The following is a 21,193-nucleotide window of genomic DNA, read 5'->3' as shown; positions in this document are numbered from 1 at the left end:
TCGCAATCGCCTCCTTATAAACCGGGTCCGTCAAGGCCTCGGTGTTAAGTCTCCACAACGGTATTTTGGAGCGCGGGTGGCCCAAAGCGTAGGCCACCAGCAAGGGGGACAGATCGGACAGATATCGGGCCAGGTACTGTGTCTCTAGAATCCGACCGGCCGCCGTTTCCTGTACAAAACAATAGTCCAGCCTGCTATGCGTATTAGCTGCCGGAGTATAACAAGAGTATACCTGACTACCAGGATTACGGTGCCACCATATATCTAGTAGGTGATAGTTGTTAATCATCTGGCATTGGGATTCCCGTGCCTTGGGTTTAGCATCCACCTTTGGGGGGGTAACTATCCCGTTCCCCATCTAAAGCACAATTAAAGTCTCCTGCTATAATGAGTTCCACGTCAGGTGTCCGGTCTAATTTCCCCAGGACCTTAGCCAAAAATTCCCCATTGTCGGTGTTTGGAGCATAAACGTTCACTAAACACATGTGTCTCCCATCCAGTGTCCCTTCCACCACCATGTATCTCCCATCTGAGTCAGGACTACATTTTAAAACCTTAAAGGGGACTCCAGGCGCCACCCATATAAGTGCCCCCCTGGCTAACCCCGAGTAGGAGGTCGCGAAAAACTGGCCCCTCCACCGCCGTTGGACATACGTCAGGCAATCTCCCCAGAGGTGCGTCTCTTGTAGAAAGACCACACTTATCTTATATCGCCTAAGGTATGTTGCTACCCGAATCAGTTTGACCCTGTTGCTGAGCCCCTAACATTCCACCTTATAAGTTTATAGGTCTGCTGATCACCTGCCATAAGTAGAGAATTCCGGTTGACCGCAATAACTGATGCAGAAGTGGTAGGGACCATCATGTGTAGTGATGGGAACCCCTCCAAACGCTCTCATGACCTCTGGTGACCCGGCATAAAACATTCCCCTCATAGAACAGTTAAACAAAACAATGTGAACCTTCCCCCTCCCCCACCCACAGGCAGTAGAACCTCATTCGCACAGCCCAACCTAGGTCTGAGAACTCAGGACTCCGCCCCATAGCCGCCACCCTCCCCTGAAAACCCCCCTGCAACAGTGTAAACAACAGTGACAGTCTGCAGAAGGAAGAACCCCAGTCCTTGTTGTACAACCAAACTGCCCGGTTCTGCACAGCCCCGCCCAACCAACGGGCTAGCCGGGCTGATACCGCACACCACAGTTGGGATACCTAGATTGCAGTGTGGTGGAACAGCGCCCCACCCCAACAGCTACGCTCCCACCCCCCCTTATAGTCCCTGAAATTGAGGACCCCCCCCACAGGCGCTCCACAGTAGATTCAGGTTACAGTATCGGTGAGGTCCGTACTTACAGCGTCTAGTGCAGCCCCGCCGACCACCATCCCCCAATTGGCAGTTCCCATACTTGCAAATACTGCTGTCCCAGCTAGTGGGTCAGCAGTGCCTTCCGGTTCCGATTGAGTTTCTTGGACGAGGCACAATGGGGCAAACTGGTCTTGCGTCGGTATGCCCCCCAGCTCTTCTCTCAGGGTGCCATCCGGCCCCACCATGATGCGACCTCCGTCTGGTGTCCCCTGTGGCGCGGACCGTTGTCCTCCAGTGCGACCAGGCTGATTCCGCTGTCGACCAGTAAAGAAGTGGACCCTGTCTGCATATTGTACTCTGAGCTGGGCCGGAAAACATTAGGCTGTATTTTATATTGAGATCTCTCAACCTCCTCTTGTCCCTCAGGAAATCGTTCCGCAAGTTTTGCACCTTTTTCGTGTAGTCCGGGTAGATATGGATCTCATGGTTCTCAAACCGGGGGGCCATTCTTGCGGATGAACCTCAGGATCGTGTCCCGGTCTCTAAAATTGAACAAGCGAGTGATCAGAGTTCTAGGCGGGGACCACGGTTTCGGGGAGGGGGGTGGGGGGCTAAGGGAGCGGTGGTCTCTTTCCACCGCAAACATCTTGGATAGTCGAAGACCCGGGAGGGCGGATCCGATCCACTCCTCCAGGAATAGGTCCGCTGCCGGCCCCTCCACCCTTTCCGGAAAGCCCAAAAAACGGAGGTTGTTTCTCCTCGAGCGCCCCTCAGCGTCTTCCGCCCTGTCTTCAAGATGAGAGGTGTGCTCCTTCAACGCAGACACCGTCGCTTGCAAGTGTTGGACCTCTGCTTGCAAGGAGGCCAAGTCCCCCTCCGTAGTAGTGACCCGATCCGCCACCTTCTGTAGGTCCAGGCGCAGATGATTTATGTCCATGGCCATACCATCCATCTTGGATTCTAATGCCGCCCGTGAGTCTCTAATGGCCTCTAGGATGTCTGCCTTATCTTGGGCCGCCGATTCCTGCGGCGGTCCCTGCTCAGGGTTCGGTCTGGTGAGCTTGGCCGACGTTGGGCCCGGTACTGTATATTGCATAATTTTGTTCGCTTGTGCTCCTCTAAGGGGCCTATCTCTCCCATTTCCAGTGCGGACTTGTCAAGGTCGTCCCCGGGGCCCTCCACTCCGCAAACCCAGGCCCAGAAAAACTGTCACGGGGCAACTCGGGCCCAGGAGGCGTGTGTGTGGTTCCCTCACTGCACCTTAGTCTACCAGTCGGCTGAGTATTATCTGGGTAAGTGTCCCCCAGAGCTCTGCACTCCAGGCACTAGGGCAACCGAGGGCCGTCTCGAAGGTCGCAGTCCAGCCGGGGTCCAGCTGAGGCCCCCCGAGTCCTCCTACCGTGAATATTGGGTGGTCACTTCACCGACCAACAGGGCGCCTCCCACCGTCGGTGACGGTCCTGGGTGTTTACAGATCAGCCCCCTTTAGGAGTGCGTCGTCAAATAGAGGTCCAAGCTCCTCTGCTCAGCAGCTTGGCCGCGCGGACCGCGCCGCCAACGGCACTCCTAGGCGGGAACTCAGCCCGAGTAGGCCAGGACCGGCCCCTCTGATGCACCGGGCTAGCGTGGAGCGCACTATGTTCTGATCTTAAGAGTTATTTAAAACGATCATCACCTTGAAAGAGTCAGTAACAGAAGCAGCAATCTTAGAAGGTAATTGAAAATAAGGAGCTGTGTAGTACTTTGAATGTAGCCACGAGATGCGGAGTGTCCAATAGATATTATGTTGTGGTTTTCTTCCTGTGCTCATGAGATGGTCTGAAGTTTTGAACAAGGGTAAGAGATGTTGTGTGCCTGGCAGCTGTGGTTTTTGAAGCATTAGTAGTGAGAAATAGCGCTTACGACATCCTCCTTTTTTGCTCTTCCCTCATTAACCTTTAGAAAGAAAGAGGTTAAACAAGTATATTGGGACGATTGTCCATTAAAAATATACCAAAACAGTGGAGCAACTATACAATATAAAAACATTTAGCACCCCAAATTCCCCACAGCATCACATCCCCAAAAATGTAGTTTGACAGCTAATATAAAATGTGCAATTCCAACTAATTTCATATTTCACTATACTAATTCACCACTAATCCTTATGGGTTCCGGAGTAGCGGGATACTCGCCAAAAAGGCGCTTCAACACCTCATCCGGAGTAGCAAGCGCTATATAAATGCAAACCTTTTCCCCTGTTCTATCTCTCCGCTATCCTTCGCAATCCGAATACCTGACTAACATATCCACCACTCAAATTGCTTTCATATTTCACTATACTAATTCACCACTAATCCTTTATGGGTTCCAGAGTAGCGTGCTACTCGCCGATAAAAACGTTTCAAAGCCCCATCAGGGGTAGCAAGCGCTATACAAAGGCAAACCTTTTTCCCTCTTCTATCCCTCTGCTATCCTTCTCAATCCAAATAACTGACTAACATATCCACCACTCAAATTGCTTTCATATTTCACTATACTAATTCACCACTAATCCTTCATGGGTTCCGGAGTAGCTTGCTACTCGCCGAAAAAGCGCTTTAACACCCCATTAGGGGTAACAAGCGCTATATAAATGCAAACCTTTTTCCCTCTTCTATCCTTCTACTATCCTTCCGAATCCAAATAACTGACTAACATATCCACCACTCAAATTACTTTCATATTTCCCTCTACAAAGTCAACACTAATCCTTTATGGGTTCCGGAGTAGCGCGCTACTTGCCGAAAAAAGCGCTTTGACGGCTCATCGCCTTGTCAGGGGTAGTAAGCATTACATAAATGCAACTACAATTACATCTAAGTAACTCATTTCAGACAACAACTTAAACGCTTCCGGCCTTTGAAATGTTTGGTCATAAACCTTTATTTTTACCAATGTGATGCTCCATCATTTTCTCTCACTCCTCCTTTATCTACTTCTCATAGGTGGTTTGCCACACCCTAGAGGGATGCTGGCTGAAAGCCTGCCCGATTGGCTACAGAAGTACGCAGAGAAGATCTCCTCCTTTGGCTTGTTTGATGGAAAAGTGGCGAACCATGTGCTGGTGAATGAGTATCGCCCTGGCGAGGGGATTATGGTAACTTCAGGGATTTCTGTGTTTTATATTCATTCCTTTCATGCGGCTGCTACTGTAGCAGGAAAAAAGAGCCAAGAAGTAGCATGCAACAACCTTAGAAATATGTGTTTCTTTGAAAAGTGGAGCTGTGACAGCAGATCTGATGGTATATTACACAATGCCTAATGTCCGTTTTATCCAAATGTTTTGTGGTTGGTCAGACTCATTGTTGAAACAGGTTTATGCAAGGTACTGTTTATTTTAGGGCTTCAGGTTTTAGAGGATGTAAACATTCCTGAGGGTGCTCAAGAATCATAAATGTAGGCAAGCGCCCTGTACTTAGCAAAGATGGCATAATACCTTCATCTGCTGTTGTTAGGTGTTGACTCTTTCAGTCCCATGGTCTAGTTTCTCTCACAGTGGTATTTGATGAAGTTAGCTAGGTCACCACATACCCCCTTTCTCTTAGACACCCACTTAATATTGTCCTGCAGTGGATTCAGCAGAATAGGAGCATGGACTGAGCATACTTTAAAGGTCTCTCCCTGTGACAGGGGGTTGATGAAAAGTACGCTATATTGCATGTAAAGCAGTTCTTTAGAATCTTAAGTCATGTTTACTGTTGAAGTCCACTGCATTAATGTTAGAAGAAACACCACACAAGTGTCAAACAAGTCTTCATGACCCTGATAGCTTTCCCCATTAACAATATACATGTATGCAATCACAAAACCCAAGCAGGTCAGCCTGTTTTAAATTCACACTCTCACTACTAATCCATAACGTGCCAGTAAATCTTCTTTGGTGAATTAACAGCAAGACAATGGGCAGAAGCAAGGTCGAGAGTTTTGTATATAAAAAAAAAGTTTCAAAATTTTCCCTCAAACCTTTTTTAGCAAATTGTTGTCAAACTATGTTTAAAATAGGTAACCATTTCAAACGAAATATATACCACTAGCAACCTCATTCTTCCTGATTGGTTTTCTTCCCTATTTGCTCCGTCACTCCTCACAAACCACTTCCCTAACCTTGTCCCATGATATACCTCGCTATACGCCTTCTATCGTCTGTTCTTATCCGTTCCTCTCACCCTACTTCGCCTCCCAAGTCTACTTTTCTTACACATCTTTCTTTTAATAAATGAGCTGCTAAATGTGTCCTTTCTGGGCAACTGGTTTATTTTGACATTTAATGTTCATTATTTTTCTTCCTTTTCACTGTCCAGGACATTTCCATTCTCCAAGGTTGTTGTACTTGTAAAGCGCACAGTCATCCTGCTTGGGTTTTTTCAAGCTATATAAAGTGTGAAAATAACAAAAAACAAATACATTCCAAGTGGCAATTTAATAATGGCCAATATAAGACCTTGGTATAGATTGCTGTTTGTAAATGGTATCAGGTTTGTTTTTGCGTGTCTACAGTTCCTGCAGTAAATAATGGTGAATAGTCGTGAAAGCACTTTTGCATTGATTTAAAATGCAATATTACTGATACCATACACTCTTGGCCACTCAATTTCCTCGCGGTAGAACCTGGCGTAAGTGGTACCCTCTGTAAATGGGAGTGAATGATATGAGGGCTCAATGTCTAATGGCTGTAAAGTGCGAAACCCACATGGAAAAATATGTTCTCGATTTTTCACTTTCCACACAGCTCAGAATGTGGGTGTTAATATTTCAACCTGTATGTACATTGTTTGGGCCAAAAGTCCTCTGCGTGACTTGGTCTGTTTTCCCCTCATTGAGCTCTGCACTCATGTGAGACTAGTGGAGGTACAGTTGAGGTCCAATGTTTAGTATCTGTCCCTTCGCGAGGATGACTGCTCTCCAGATAGTGTTGTCAACCGAAAATTCTTGCAGGGGCCACAAACATTTTAACTGTACCCCCTTTCTGGATTGCCTTCTGGCTCCCTATGAAATAGTTCTAGGGGGATCTTTTGCCGTCATGATATATATATTCAGGCCGTGTGGGTGTGCGTATTTGTATCGCTCTGTGTTTTTGTCGCTGTGTGCCCGTCTCAGTCAGTGTCCATCTCAGACACAGAGACTTGCATATATTCTTCATCTATCCCCCTTCCTGAAACAGTTGTGCCTGTTGGTTGACTGGAGCTAGCCATCCAGATCTCTTTTATGTAGCTACATTGACCATGCTAGAGTAAAGCCACCATCCCTTTTCATGTTTGTAATCAATATCACGTTGTGGAATGGCCTCCGTCTCTGGAGCCATTTCACATCCTCCTAGACCATTCCACACCAGTCCCAAGTGGTATTGCCTGGTTTGCCTGCCTAGCCAGAGGCAGTGTAGTTCAGAAGTATGAGCCTTCCGCATTGGAAGAGCACTCCTGAATTTAAAGGGTGCAACATTTCTGATTGTCACTGCCTGTCCACCAGAAAAGGCCTCTTCAGACAGTACTGTGTTCAGTATTGACTCATCAACAAGGAGGTCATGTACACCACTGCAGGAGAGCAGATACTAAAGAACAAAAGAGTGGGAGTTCTGTGGAGCCACCACTCAACCTTCAGACTGGGCCTATGTTGGGAAGTCTGTGGATCTGTGTGGCTGTTAGACCTGTGCAGAGACAGAAAACAATACCTGTCTGCATGAGGAGGCGGAATGCTCCGGCCAGAATTAAGTGTACCATTCCATCCCAAGGTCCTACTCCAACGTGTTCACGATTAAGAAGCGTGAGCCTGCATCATCCCCAACCATCCCTGTGCCTGAGAGTTGCATTTACTCACCTCTTCTGTTGTTTCTGGGGGACTTAAAAGCTGGCCTGGCATCTTTATTCATCATCTGCATCACGTTACAGTGATTATGGAAATGTTCGACTCATTTGTCTAGCTTCTGGAGATAATGTAATTTGAAGCCCTGGTCATGATCCCTTTGCCACTGGATTTTTCATTGTGGGTGCCCCTGGCAACAGAAGTTATTGACCTCGACTGGTGGTTCCTGAAATGCAAAACCACTTCCACCTCGGGTAAACTGGCACCCTCTCCAGGCACTGTTCCCTCCATAGCTGAGTGGCTATAGGACCTTTGAACACCATTCTATTATACTTGTGTTCCCTAACCACAGACCAGTGAACAAAGACATAGAGATTCTTGGACACTCCTAGGATGAACCCATGAAACAACTAAAAAGTATTGCGCAGAGTGGACACGTAATCTTTCGACAGTGGGCTATTTCAGGATTTCATGTGTGTGCATTTGTGAGTACATTCATGTAGCTAAACTCACTAAAATACCAAAAGTGAAGGAATAATCAGATGGATCCTGTATCTGTGACTTTGTGAGTCATTAATGCAAATGCTTCTGAAGAGACCCAAGTCAACATTAAGAGGCTCTTGTAGAATAGTACTGGTCATAGAGCACAGTATTAAATAAACATTTTGCATTTAGCTCATAAAGTGTTCGAGAATTTGCTTGGTGAATCTTTGATTAAAGTGTACATTATTTTAGACCTGTTGTCAGACCCCATTTGGGGGAACCACAGGACAGACCGGGGCTACTGGGCTCCAACGGTGTAGGTTGAGGTTGTTTGCCAGTGGTGTCCTGTGATCCATCTTACTAGGGCTCTGCAAACTGGGCCAAGTACAGTGCTTTCCACACTGGACTGTCAGGGTAGCGACGATGAGCAGTCATGGGCTTCTCAGGGATGGAATATGAGAGGCAAGAGCTCAGAGCTTAACAGTCAAGCTACTGACAAACTAACTGTCCAGTCCAGTGCTTATGTCTTCTGGAAAAAGAAAGTGCTTTAATATCACAGCAGTACTTAATACTACACAATCTAAACTGGTTGGGCTAACCCGTTTTCTGACAGTGAAGCGCTACACCCTTCCCGATAATCGATCTGCTCGACCTGTTGTGGTCGAGATCCCGCTGGTGCCATCCACAACACACTGTGGGCTCACACAGGATTAGGCTCAGGTGCCGATGGCTCAAGAAAACTCGCACAGGCTCGATGAGTAGCTCAGTTCTATCTTTTCATTTCTTTAGGGAATAGTCTCAAGTATTTGAGCCGTGCTCACCCAAACACCTCAACATCTTGTCCCCTGTTGTTTGACTGATGTTTTATTTTTTCTTGGGAGAACTGCAGTAGCAGCCATGCTCAGACAAGTTTTGCAGGACTGTTTCTGGGAGGCTGGTCTGTGGCAGCACCTGACCCTAGCAGCAGCATTTCTCCTGATCAGCTGTAGTCAGGCATTCAGCAGTGGCATTCACCTCCTGGCCAAGGTCCCTTTAGTGAAGATGTCGATTGCAGTTGCAACTCCTGGACTGATCACGGTTCTCAGCTTTTGGCAGTGACACAGTTGTCCGTTCCTCGACGCAACGGTAGCACCAGTCTTTCAGCCTGCAGTAGACTGACAGGTTTCAAGGGAATATACACTCTTCTACAGTCTTGAGAGATTTCACTTGTGAACTGGACTGAGAGACCGGGGAATCCTTTATAGTACAGATCACTCCTGGATTGCTGTCTTGGGTTGTTGGCTTCCTTGAATACTTTGGGCTTCTCCTCCTGTTCATTTTCTACTTCTTCAGGGCCAGTCACAGTCCCTTCCTTTCTCATCAGGCAAACACGCTTCCAGTCTCTTTAGATGGATCCTCAGTACCTGTAGCTAAAAAAGTTGACTGCAGGCGATTTCCCCATAACTCTGGGAGACAGGCTATCAGAGACCAACCTGCTTGCACAGCAGCTATTCGAGTACTCTGGAGAACCCCCTTCGTTAGTCAAGAAGAACTTGGGACTGGAATGAAGTAGGGTAGTAGCCCTTTTTGAAGTATTATTTTTAGTTTCTAGTCTGGAGATATGAATGCACTGTCTGATGACATTCAAAAGAAAGGGAATCTCTCCAGACCCAGCCTTTGTTCAGTGTTGGTTCTCTAGCCCGAGGGAGCACGAGGCCTGGCTCCAAGCAGGCTGTACACAAAACTTTGTGAGCTCTCTGCACCTGGCTGTCACCAGCCTTCCTGAAACAATAATCAGAGACAAATAAAGGGGGGAGTCTAGTTTTAAAAAGTACTCACTTTGAACAACAGAAGCTGCAGTCCCACCTCACACCCATTCCATCCACCAGATTGCAGTGCTCAGGAGGAACTAATCTGCCCCCTTGTTAACAAAGTCTTCATGAAGTTTCTAAAGTTAGCCTTGTCTCCATCCTCCTCACTTCAATGTCTGTCTCCACCCTCCAGCCACAAAAATGCAGGCATTTCCACTCTCTGGGAAGGCTGTCCTCCTCCATCATCTTATGTCAGCCAAAACCAGGGCTTTCCGAAATGATCCCACTGGTCCCAGTACTCAGACTCACATAAGACACAGAGTCCTACTACCATACATGTGCTACCCACTCACTGCACATACGTGCACTTGCTAGGTATACAGATTGCCAGCACAAGCTTCTGGTTTTCACATTACAGTGGGACCTTACATAATTTCGGTCAGTAGACTGCACTCACACTGACATAGGAAAACAGTATGTTCGCACTAAAGATTTAAAACACTGTATGTTTTTTCTACCACCGCTTCATGTGATACACGCAGTGCATAGATAGTAGTGCCTTCCCTACGATTAGCAAACCCTAGGTGCGCACCTCTACGTCATGGGACAGGTCCAGGACCTTACATTGTCATAAACGGGCCTAGGTCTCTGAGCATATGCTAAATTAGTATGAAGGCAGGGCCAGAACAATCGCCAGGATACCATTTTCACTTGCGATTAGGCATTCAGGGCAGAATTACATGCAGCGTTTACCATGCAGATAACATTTCCACCCCAACACCTGTAATAAAGCAATTTTCTTTGGGAAAGTGAAGGATTGTCTGGACATTAAAGTACTGTTGTGTCCTTTGAAATGCCTCTGAGTTTCTAACCCCACTCCATCTCCTTTAAGCTTGACTGCTCAACCCCTTTACCCTGAGGAAATCAAGCCATGAAAAGGAGTAGAACATGGTCATGCAGTTTGAGTACAACAGTATTGTGGCCCCAGGATACCATTGGTAAATGACAATAACTCTGTGGTTGCCCCATAACCTATTTACTCCAGTAAAGGGCATCACAATTGGAAGTTTTACCTATTATTATTAGAGACCTATGAATGGCTTCATCTTCGAAGCTGCACATAAAAGAGACTACCCTTCCCTCAGGCATTGAAAGGTGAGATGGTTCATGAGGGCTTAAATACAATGTTTGAGCATCCTCAACAAGGTGATTTGAACAGTGATTCAGTTTCGGGCACAGTATTCCGTCGCCAGAGCGCCATCTTCTCTTCAGTGTCAGTGCTTGAAGGAAGCCTCCCTGAGAACTTTCCAATGAACCATGCTGCTAAAGTCAATAGATCAACATTGCAATTTGGTAAACATATTTGAAAATATGGGAAGCTAATTGCAGAGCAGCAAAACCTTCAAAACAATTTAACCACCCGAAAAGAAAAAAGAAGCTCTACAAATAAAATATTTTGGAAAACCATGAGGGGCAAACAATATTTTTTCAGAAGGAAGGCATAGGTGAATATTAGAAGTGCAGAAAGCACTACCAATTATAGAAGTAGCAAAATATAGTTTAGAATCACTTCTCTGCAATATTGCAGATTATATAAGAATCGGTTCTCAAAATTACATAGGCAATTTTCTTTGAACTCAAGCTGCCAATATATTTTGTAATTTGATTAATTCTGTTTCAGCCCCATGAGGATGGCCCTCTCTACTTTCCAACAGTGACTACCATCAGCCTGGGGTCACACACCATGCTGGACTTTTACCGCCCCGTCAGCAAGGAGCAGGAAGGGGACAGTGAGCAGGTATTGTCGCTAGCTCTGAGTTGCTACAATGTCATTTATATACTTCCCTATCTAGCCACTTCTTTGAAAGCCTCTTAGAAGTAGTGTCTTGAGTTTATAATCAAATGGCTGGCCACGTATTCTACCAACAACAGAGCGAAAAAAGTTGGTTTTTCATAACTATTGTTCCAAACTTAATAAATAAGTGAGAAAAATGGGCTTGGCAATTTGTGGTATGGTTCATGTATTCCAATTATATTTATTAGCTTAATCTAAGTAATTAAAGCCATGGTATACGAAAATAACAGTAGACAGTGGATTGAGCTCATTGTGATATTAAAAAAATGAAGTCCTTTTTAGATTTGGAATATTCTGGCTTTAACCATTTTTGCGAACAAAGCAAACACAAGGAGATGATGGACGGAGCGCTGAAATGTTTCAGAAACTCACCCCCAGTCACAGATCTGGGTTGAATCCATCATCGTTCTTTAGCTCACTTCGCCACCCCAGTTCAGACCCAGCTATATGCAAATCAGTCTTGACCCTGTGCCTCATGGGAACAGCCCAGCCCGAACTGCCAAGCCAAGCCTTCCCTGGACTGGAAAGAAGCATCTTGGGATCGGTTTTGGGGTAACACCCCTCATCAGCCAGGCTACCTTGAATCCAGTGGCAAACTGAGCAAGGGACCCACGTCTGGGTATACTCTGCCAACTTAGGGCGAACAAAGCAAACACAAGAAGATGATGGACATAGTGCTGAAACTTTTCAGACACCCACCCCCCAGTCACAGATTTGGGCTGAATCCATCATGTTCTTTAGCTCACTTTGTATCAAAGAACAACCTGAACTAGTCAAGTAAAAGAACCTAACCTTGGGGGGAAGGAAGGTATCAGAAGACAAATTGGTTCTGAAATACCAAATATAGAAAAAGGAAAAGATTGTCCTTTTCTTGAGTCCCCTCACTCACCAGGGTTTCCCCACGGTGACATGCTTCATCATTGGGGTCCTCCCAGTCCTCTACGGACTGAGGCGTGCTGCGACTTGCGAATTACGTAGGAGCACTAAAAAATCAGACTATGTGTAGTGCAAGTGAAAAAGTGGAGTGGAATTTAAAATTAAAATTAATCAGCTAGTGGGCCAAATAGACTTTATTAATGCTCTAAGCTGAAAAAATTAAAAATGGGGTGATATACTGAGGTCCCTAGTTATAATGAATAGGTGTACCTAGCATATTGTCTGGTCAACTAGTTTCGAGCTTCCCCAGCTCTTCGTCAGGACAACACTGGGACCAGCCCAGTGAGACAGTGCCACTCCTAGTTAACCTTAATAAGGTGCAAAATGTAAAACGCTGCAACTGTGAGGCATGCGTAACTTATAATACATACGTAAGGTACGTCAGGCGAAATCTGTGGGATATAATAAGACACATATTATTTCGAAAAAAAGTAGTTTGTAAGTACTATTATCCTTAGAAATTGTGAGCACACTAGACCCAAGTGGTCAATCACTTCAGTCTATGACGTGCCTCGTGGTCGTTTCTTTATAAAAAGAAGGAAACAGAAGAAAGTTAAATCGCTATCTCCATGCCGGCGTTTTTGTGCTGAAAAGTGATTTGTGATTTGACATACTTAACCAACATGTCTGACATAACACGAAACACACATACACAAAACATATAGATGACAAAAATAGGCGTTTACATACTTTTTAAAAGACATTAATATGCCTCATGGTCAACGGAGGGGCAATGGCGGTCTAATACATCTAAAGGAAAAATGTAAAGATTGCCGTTAAAGCTGTTGAGTGCTTCGTGATCAAAGCTCGCCCTATTCTGGAGAGAAAAACGGAAAAGATCGATGTTCTCCGTGAAGTGGGCGGGATGAAATGGACAAACTGTCCCAGAGCGCTCACTTACTTGTACAAGGACAGCCACGCTTCGGAACACCTACTTGGGCCAACACCTACCGGACCGCATTCTGGCGTGTCTCCGGTGTGGTGGTGTTTATGTAGATCTGACGGAGTAGAAACTGAAAAGGGGGCCTCGTACTCGGAGAGGCCTCCGGGGGCGGCCATCTTGGATCGGGACCGTTTTACCAGGATCTTAGAGTTGATACCAAGACGTTTTTTTCGCAAGCCACTTAGAGTTCGGCGAGGTTAATTTTAAATGTTGATGAACAAGACGAAAGACTTGTAAAAGAGCGGAAAAATCTTAACAAGTCAAAAGGGGATGTTTAAAGAGGTATAGGAAAACTATGTTACAGTTACACCCCTTATCTTGTTCATTTTGAAAAAAATGGTTGCTAGATAATTACAATCAGGATATTGCTGTCAAGAGGAATCCCATGGGGGTTTGATGTTTCAAGAAATCAAAAATTGTTCGGATCACAAGTAGTGGGAACAAAAGGAAGAACATGACAGTCCAGGTGATACAGTATAGGACTTTCGCAGTGGGTGTCACTATCATGTGAATTGTCCCCAGGGAATATCATCGTTCAAACCATAGCTATCAGAACGTAGCTTGAAAACCCATCGCTGTTCTTTTTCATGTAGTTTCTTCTCAATGTTTAACTGGTTGCTTACGTGTTCCAGAATGACCCAATTAAGGTCGTTAGGTGTGTGCTGTTTTTCCAAGAAATGGGTAGTCATTTTGGTGTTATTGCGTTTGCACCTAAAATTGCTCCGATGTTCAATTATCCTGGTATTTACCTTCCTTGTGGTCATCCCCACATAGTGAAGGTTGCAGATGCAGGTAATCAGGTATACCACTCCTGTCGTATTGCAGTTGGTGAAGGATCGGAGGTCCCATGTCATTCCATTGTTACAGTTTACTGTTTTTGTCACTTTGGTTAAATGACATACACTGCAGTTGCTGCATGGGTAATGGCCCTGAGGTAGTGGATGTAACAAACGTAAAGGGCCCGTGGTATTTGTGGGGTTAGGGCGAGTGTGGACTAAAAAGTCCCTCAAGTTCTTAGCTTTCCGATGGCTGAACATGGGTTTCTGTAAGTCTAAACCTCCACTGTTTAGGGTTCGCCAATGTTTTTTTATTATTTTGGTTACTTGATTCGATGCAATATTGAAGGTGGTAATACAAATTTGTCGTTTTTGATCTGGTTGCATGTTCTCAGGTTTGTCTTCCAGTAGTGCCTCTCTGTTGTTGTTTAGAGCTCTTTTTTGTGCTCTGGATACAAGATGTTGTGGATATTGCCTACGTAACAGTTTTTGAGACAAGTCATTGGCTTGAATGTTATAGTCTTGACGTGTGGTGCAGTTGCGTCGCAGGCGGAAAAATTGTCCGAAAGGAAGGTTATCTTTTAGACTTCTGGGATGAAAACTGTCATAGACTAGTAAGCAATTCCTTGCTGTGGGTTTGAAATGTGTAGTGGTAATTATACGTCCTTCATGTGCTGTTATGTTTAAATCAAGAAAGACCAGACTGGACTTACTCATAGTGAAAGTGAATTTCAAAAAAGGATCTTGTTGGTTTAACCAAATCAGGAAGAACTCTGCTTCTTCCTCATTCCCCTCCCAAATCAAAAGCACATCATCTATGTACCTTTTCCATAATTTAATATGGTTGATGTGTGGATTGTGCTGATGGAGAATCTTTTGTTTCTCTAGATGGTATACGTATAGTCCTGCTATGCTCGGCGCAAATGTACTTCCCATGCTGGTACCGTGGGTTTGTTTGTACAAAGTGTCATTGAATTGGAAAAAAGTTTTCAGTTAAAGCAAGGCGACAACATTCCAGAACCACATGTCTGGGTGTATTGTAGTCCCAGGTGCTTAGAAAAAGTACTTCCTCCAGGATGTCCAAGGTGTCTTGGTGTGGGAGGCTGGTGTAGAGGCTCTCCACGTCTAAGCTAATCAGTATACTGGTTGAAGGATTGAACTCTAGGTCCTTAATTAAATTGAGGACTGCCTTAGTGTCCTGTAAGTATGTTTCGGTCGAAGCTGGGGAAGCTCGAAACTAGTTGACCAGACAATATGCTAGGTACACCTATTCATTATAACTAGGGACCTCAGTATATCACCCCATTTTTAATTTTTTCAGCTTAGAGCATTAATAAAGTCTATTTGGCCCACTAGCTGATTAATTTTAATTTTAAATTCCACTCCACTTTTTCACTTGCACTACACATAGTCTGATTTTTTAGTGCTCCTACGTAATTCGCAAGTCGCAGCACGCCTCAGTCCGTAGAGGACTGGGAGGACCCCAATGATGAAGCATGTCACCGTGGGGAAACCCTGGTGAGTGAGGGGACTCAAGAAAAAGACAATCTTTTCCTTTTTCTATATTTGGTATTTCAGAACCAATTTGTCTTCTGATACCTTCCTTCCCCCTAAGGTTAGGTTCTTTTACTTGACTAGTTCAGGTTGTTCTTTGATACATATACTGCTGGAGGGTGAACCTAACCATCAACCTCTTTTTCCCCCCCTTATTTTGATAACCATTATTTACAGCGTGCAGCTGTGGGAAACCCCCGCCCCCCTTAATTTCAAAACCAACCACTGTCTGACTTTCCCTTCACACATACTTTTCCAACATTAGTCAATATGACAGAAAGAACAGGCCTCACCTACTCACAAGATGAGGTTGATAGAATCATAGCATCCATGCTTCCCCTGGCTGGGACCAGTACCAGGGACACGAACGAAGCCAGTCAATGCTTGGATGAATTGACAGAATTAAAACGAGAACAAATCAAAACATTGATTCATGGAATTATGATGACGGAATATGTAAGAGCCAACATTGCCCCACGTGGCTTGATTGTCAGGAATGAACCCTTTATTTTCCAAAATGACAAACTCTTTAAGAAGGATTGGTCACTAATATCCTGGCATTGCACCAGAGACTGGCTTGTGCTAATTATAAAGACTGCAGCACGCCTCTCTGAGGAAATGAAAATTGGCATCCACAACTTGGAGGTCCGTCTAAAAACATTCCAAAGCACAGCGGAACTAAAAAAACGACTTGAGGAACTTAACAAGACCATGACGGAGTTTGAAATAAGCCTCAAAGACACCAAATATGTCAAATTACAAAAAGATCAGAAGAATTTCTCTTTAGAGAAAGTGTATCCTTACACCAGAGATGATTACGTCCCCACCAATCGCAATCCAGGCTACAACACGGACAGCGATGGCTCTGATACAGGTTCTGATATTTCAGACTCTGGCAGGAACTACAACCTTACCAACAGAAACAGACGATCAAGAGGAGGACGTCAAAGAAATAGAGGCGGACCAAGATTTGGTTGGCCTTCATATCAAAACATACCACCATACGCCCCCCCACCACCACATTTCTTCTATGGCCCTCCCCCATTTCACCCATCTTACCCACAACAACCCTACCCATTCTGGGATGGACCACAGAACCAAGACCAGAGCCAGTCTTTTTTAGGGAGAGGCAAGACTCCTCTAAGAGGAAAAAACAGAAGAGGCCAACAAGTACAATGGGCCCAGCCTCTGGAGACAGAGAGGAGCCACACACGGAGCATGGGACCACCGAACATGCCCTCGACGAGCAACAACCCAGCCTAGTAGTGAACTTGTCTCAAATAAATCTCACTACTATTCAGAAAACTGTTTTGGAAAAAGGATTAGGTTTTGTACCTACAGCATCACTGGATAAATTCAGACTTGTCTGCGAATTAAAAGAGTTTATTCGCAAGATCAAACTGGAAATCTACTTTAGAGACAAGGAACCTAATACCAGTATCCCCACGGATACAGGACTACATAAAAAATCCAATTTCACTCCCCCAGCACACAACCTTCCTATCGAATTACTAGCATTCGAAAAAGCGGTGTTGAAGGAGGTAACGGAATTAGACCCGAGATCAATCAAAGTATTTCATAATACTAGTAAAGCCGAGCAAGAGGCTATAAACCAACTTTCAAACAACAAGGAACTAACTATAAAACCAGCTGACAAGGGTGGGGCAATAGTTCTACAAAACACCCCTGACTATCAAAAAGAATGCTTACGATTGTTGGCAGATGAGCGCAACTATCTGGCAATACACCAAGACCCCACAGAACGTCTACGGATTGAGATTTCCAGTTTGGTGGAGGAATCCTTGGCAAATCAGTGGATCAGTAAAAAAGAAGCAGATTTTTTGGAAAACAGAAAACCCATAATCCCTTACTTTTACACAAGTCCCAAAATACACAAGTCAATGGAGGCGCCACCTGGTAGACCAATAGTATCTGGCATAGGTTCTATTTTGGAACCTTTATCTAAGTTTGCAGATGCATTCTTAAGACCTTTGGTCCAAGCGACCGAAACATACTTACAGGACACTAAGGCAGTCCTCAATTTAATTAAGGACCTAGAGTTCAATCCTTCAACCAGTATACTGATTAGCTTAGACGTGGAGAGCCTCTACACCAGCCTCCCACACCAAGACACCTTGGACATCCTGGAGGAAGTACTTTTTCTAAGCACCTGGGACTACAATACACCCAGACATGTGGTTCTGGAATGTTGTCGCCTTGCTTTAACTGAAAACTTTTTCCAATTCAATGACACTTTGTACAAACAAACCCACGGTACCAGCATGGGAAGTACATTTGCGCCGAGCATAGCAGGACTATACGTATACCATCTAGAGAAACAAAAGATTCTCCATCAGCACAATCCACACATCAACCATATTAAATTATGGAAAAGGTACATAGATGATGTGCTTTTGATTTGGGAGGGGAATGAGGAAGAAGCAGAGTTCTTCCTGATCTGGTTAAACCAACAAGATCCTTTTTTGAAATTCACTTTCACTATGAGTAAGTCCAGTGTGGTCTTTCTTGATTTAAACATAACAGCACATGAAGGACGTATAATTACCACTACACATTTCAAACCCACAGCAAGGAATTGCTTACTAGTCTATGACAGTTTTCATCCCAGAAGTCTAAAAGATAACCTTCCTTTCGGACAATTTTTGCGCCTGCGACGCAACTGCACCACACGTCAAGACTATAACATTCAAGCCAATGACTTGTCTCAAAAACTGTTACGTAGGCAATATCCACAACATCTTGTATCCAGAGCACAAAAAAGAGCTCTAAACAACAACAGAGAGGCACTACTGGAAGACAAACCTGAGAACATGCAACCAGATCAAAAACGACAAATTTGTATTACCACCTTCAATATTGCATCGAATCAAGTAACCAAAATAATAAAAAAACATTGGCGAACCCTAAACAGTGGAGGTTTAGACTTACAGAAACCCATGTTCAGCCATCGGAAAGCTAAGAACTTGAGGGACTTTTTAGTCCACACTCGCCCTAACCCCACAAATACCACGGGCCCTTTACGTTTGTTACATCCACTACCTCAGGGCCATTACCCATGCAGCAACTGCAGTGTATGTCATTTAACCAAAGTGACAAAAACAGTAAACTGTAACAATGGAATGACATGGGACCTCCGATCCTTCACCAACTGCAATACGACAGGAGTGGTATACCTGATTACCTGCATCTGCAACCTTCACTATGTGGGGATGACCACAAGGAAGGTAAATACCAGGATAATTGAACATCGGAGCAATTTTAGGTGCAAACGCAATAACACCAAAATGACTACCCATTTTTTGGAAAAACAGCACACACCTAACGACCTTAATTGGGTCATTCTGGAACACGTAAGCAACCAGTTAAACATTGAGAAGAAACTACATGAAAAAGAACAGCGATGGGTTTTTAAGCTACGTTCTGATAGCCATGGTTTGAACGATGATATTCCCTGGGGACAATTCACATGATAGTGACACCCACTGCGAAAGTCCTATACTGTATCACCTGGACTGTCATGTTCTTCCTTTTGTTCCCACTACTTGTGATCCGAACAATTTTTGATTTCTTGAAACATCAAACCCCCATGGGATTCCTCTTGACAGCAATATCCTGATTGTAATTATCTAGCAACCATTTTTTTCAAAATGAACAAGATAAGGAGTGTAACTGTAACATAGTTTTCCTATACCTCTTTAAACATCCCCTTTTGACTTGTTAAGATTTTTCCGCTCTTTTACAAGTCTTTCCTCTTGTTCATCAACATTTAAAATTAACCTTGCCGAACTCTAAGTGGCTTGCGAAAAAAACGTCTTGGTATCAACTCTAAGATCCTGGTAAAACGGTCCCGATCCAAGATGGCCGCCCCCGGAGGCCTCTCCGAGTACGAGGCCCCCTTTTCAGTTTCTACTCCGTCAGATCTACATAAACAACACCACACCGGAGACACGCCAGAATGCGGTCCGGTAGGTGTTGGCCCAAGTAGGTGTTCCGAAGCGTGGCTGTCCTTGTACAAGTAAGTGAGCGCTCTGGGATAGTTTGTCCATTTCATCCCGCCCACTTCACGGAGAACATCGATCTTTTCCGTTTTTCTCTCCAGAATAGGGTGAGCTTTGACCACGAAGCACTCAACAGCTTTAACGGCAATCTTTACATTTTTCCTTTAGATGTATTAGACCGCCATTGCCCCTCCGTTGACCATGAGGCATATTAATGTCTTTTAAAAAGTATGTAAACGCCTATTTTTGTCATCTATATGTTTTGTGTATGTGTTTCGTGTTATGTCAGACATGTTGGTTAAGTATGTCAAATCACAAATCACTTTTCAGCACAAAAACGCCGGCATGGAGATAGCGATTTAACTTTCTTCTGTTTCCTTCTTTTTATAAAGAAACGACCACGAGGCACGTCATAGACTGAAGTGATTGACCACTTGGGTGTAGTGTGCTCACAATTTCTAAGGATAATAGTACTTACAAACTACTTTTTTTCGAAATAATATGTGTCTTATTATATCCCACAGATTTCGCCTGACGTACATTACGTATGTATTATAAGTTACGCATGCCTCACAGTTGCAGCGTTTTACATTTTGCACCTTATTAAGGTTAACTAGGAGTGGCACTGTCTCACTGGGCTGGTCCCAGTGTTGTCCTGACGAAGAGCTGGGGAAGCTCGAAACTAGTTGACCAGACAATATGCTAGGTACACCTATTCATTATAACTAGGGACCTCAGTATATCACCCCATTTTTAATTTTTTCAGCTTAGAGCATTAATAAAGTCTATTTGGCCCACTAGCTGATTAATTTTAATTTTAAATTCCACTCCACTTTTTCCCTTGCACTACACATAGTCTGATTTTTTAGTGCTCCTACGTAATTCGCAAGTCGCAGCACGCCTCAGTCCGTAGAGGACTGGGAGGACCCCAATGATGAAGCTTGTCACCGTGGGGAAACCCTGGTGAGTGAGGGGACTCAAGAAAAGGACAATCTTTTCCTTTTTCTATATTTGGTATTTCAGAACCAATTTGTCTTCTGATACCTTCCTTCCCCCTAAGGTTAGGTTCTTTTACTTGACTAGTTCAGGTTGTTCTTTGATACATATACTGCTGGAGGGTGAACCTAACCATCAACCTCTTTTTCCCCCCCTTATTTTGATAACCTTTAGCTCACTTTGTCACCCAGTTCAGACCCAGCAAATGCAGATCAGTCTTGACCCTGTGCCTCATGGGAACAGTCCAGCCTGAACTGCCAAGCCAGGTCTTCCCTGGATCGGAAGCAAGCATCCTGGGACTATTTGGCTTCAGCTAGATAATCATAAATATAGTGATCTAATTCTCTGAATTTTTTGGCTAAACTTTGTCCTATTAGCTGCTAGAAGAAGAAATTCAATCCACATCTCCATCACAAAACAAGGCGGGTGTAAAGGCTTTTGTCCAATCCTGGTTTCCTCAAAACCTATGCAACATTTCTCATTCTACACAGAGCCTTTCAATGTATTTTCAGCCTAATGCACATATTTGCAGATTCCTAAGGAAGGTCTGGTATAGGAGGTTCATTTTCTGAATTTCCATACTGAGTTGAGGTCAAGGGGTTAGTGATCAGCCACAAGTCAGCAAAACTAAAAGCCGTCAACTATCTGCGCCCTATAGTACATTATTAACACTGTGAACTTTACCAGTATATGTTTGTTTAGTCTCTCTAACATC

The 21,193-nt window shown here is 44.4% G+C and overlaps 2 protein-coding genes across 4 annotated transcripts in view; one reads left to right on the top strand and one right to left on the bottom strand.

Annotated features, from left to right (window-relative positions):
- LOC146797986 (uncharacterized) overlaps nucleotides 1-21,193 on the bottom strand; it is a 284,680-nt gene that overhangs the window by 118,877 nt on the left and 144,610 nt on the right. The gene's annotated exons all lie outside the window — the stretch shown is intronic.
- The window catches only part of ALKBH6 (alkB homolog 6, nucleotide demethylase), a 77,297-nt gene that overhangs the window by 54,892 nt on the left and 1,212 nt on the right, over nucleotides 1-21,193 (top strand). For both annotated transcript variants that reach the window (XM_085625214.1, XM_085625215.1), the window contains exons 5-6: nucleotides 4,273-4,424; nucleotides 11,081-11,197. In XM_085625214.1, coding sequence (XP_085481340.1) covers nucleotides 4,273-4,424; nucleotides 11,081-11,197 — 269 coding nt within the window. The remainder of the gene's footprint in view (nucleotides 1-4,272; nucleotides 4,425-11,080; nucleotides 11,198-21,193) is intronic.

Source organism: Triturus cristatus, chromosome 9 (genome assembly GCF_964204655.1).
Source record: "Triturus cristatus chromosome 9, aTriCri1.1, whole genome shotgun sequence".
Classification (NCBI taxonomy): Eukaryota; Metazoa; Chordata; class Amphibia; order Caudata; family Salamandridae; genus Triturus; species Triturus cristatus.
Note: the sequence above shows the minus strand (reverse complement) of the source record. Positions and strands in the feature narration are given on the sequence as shown.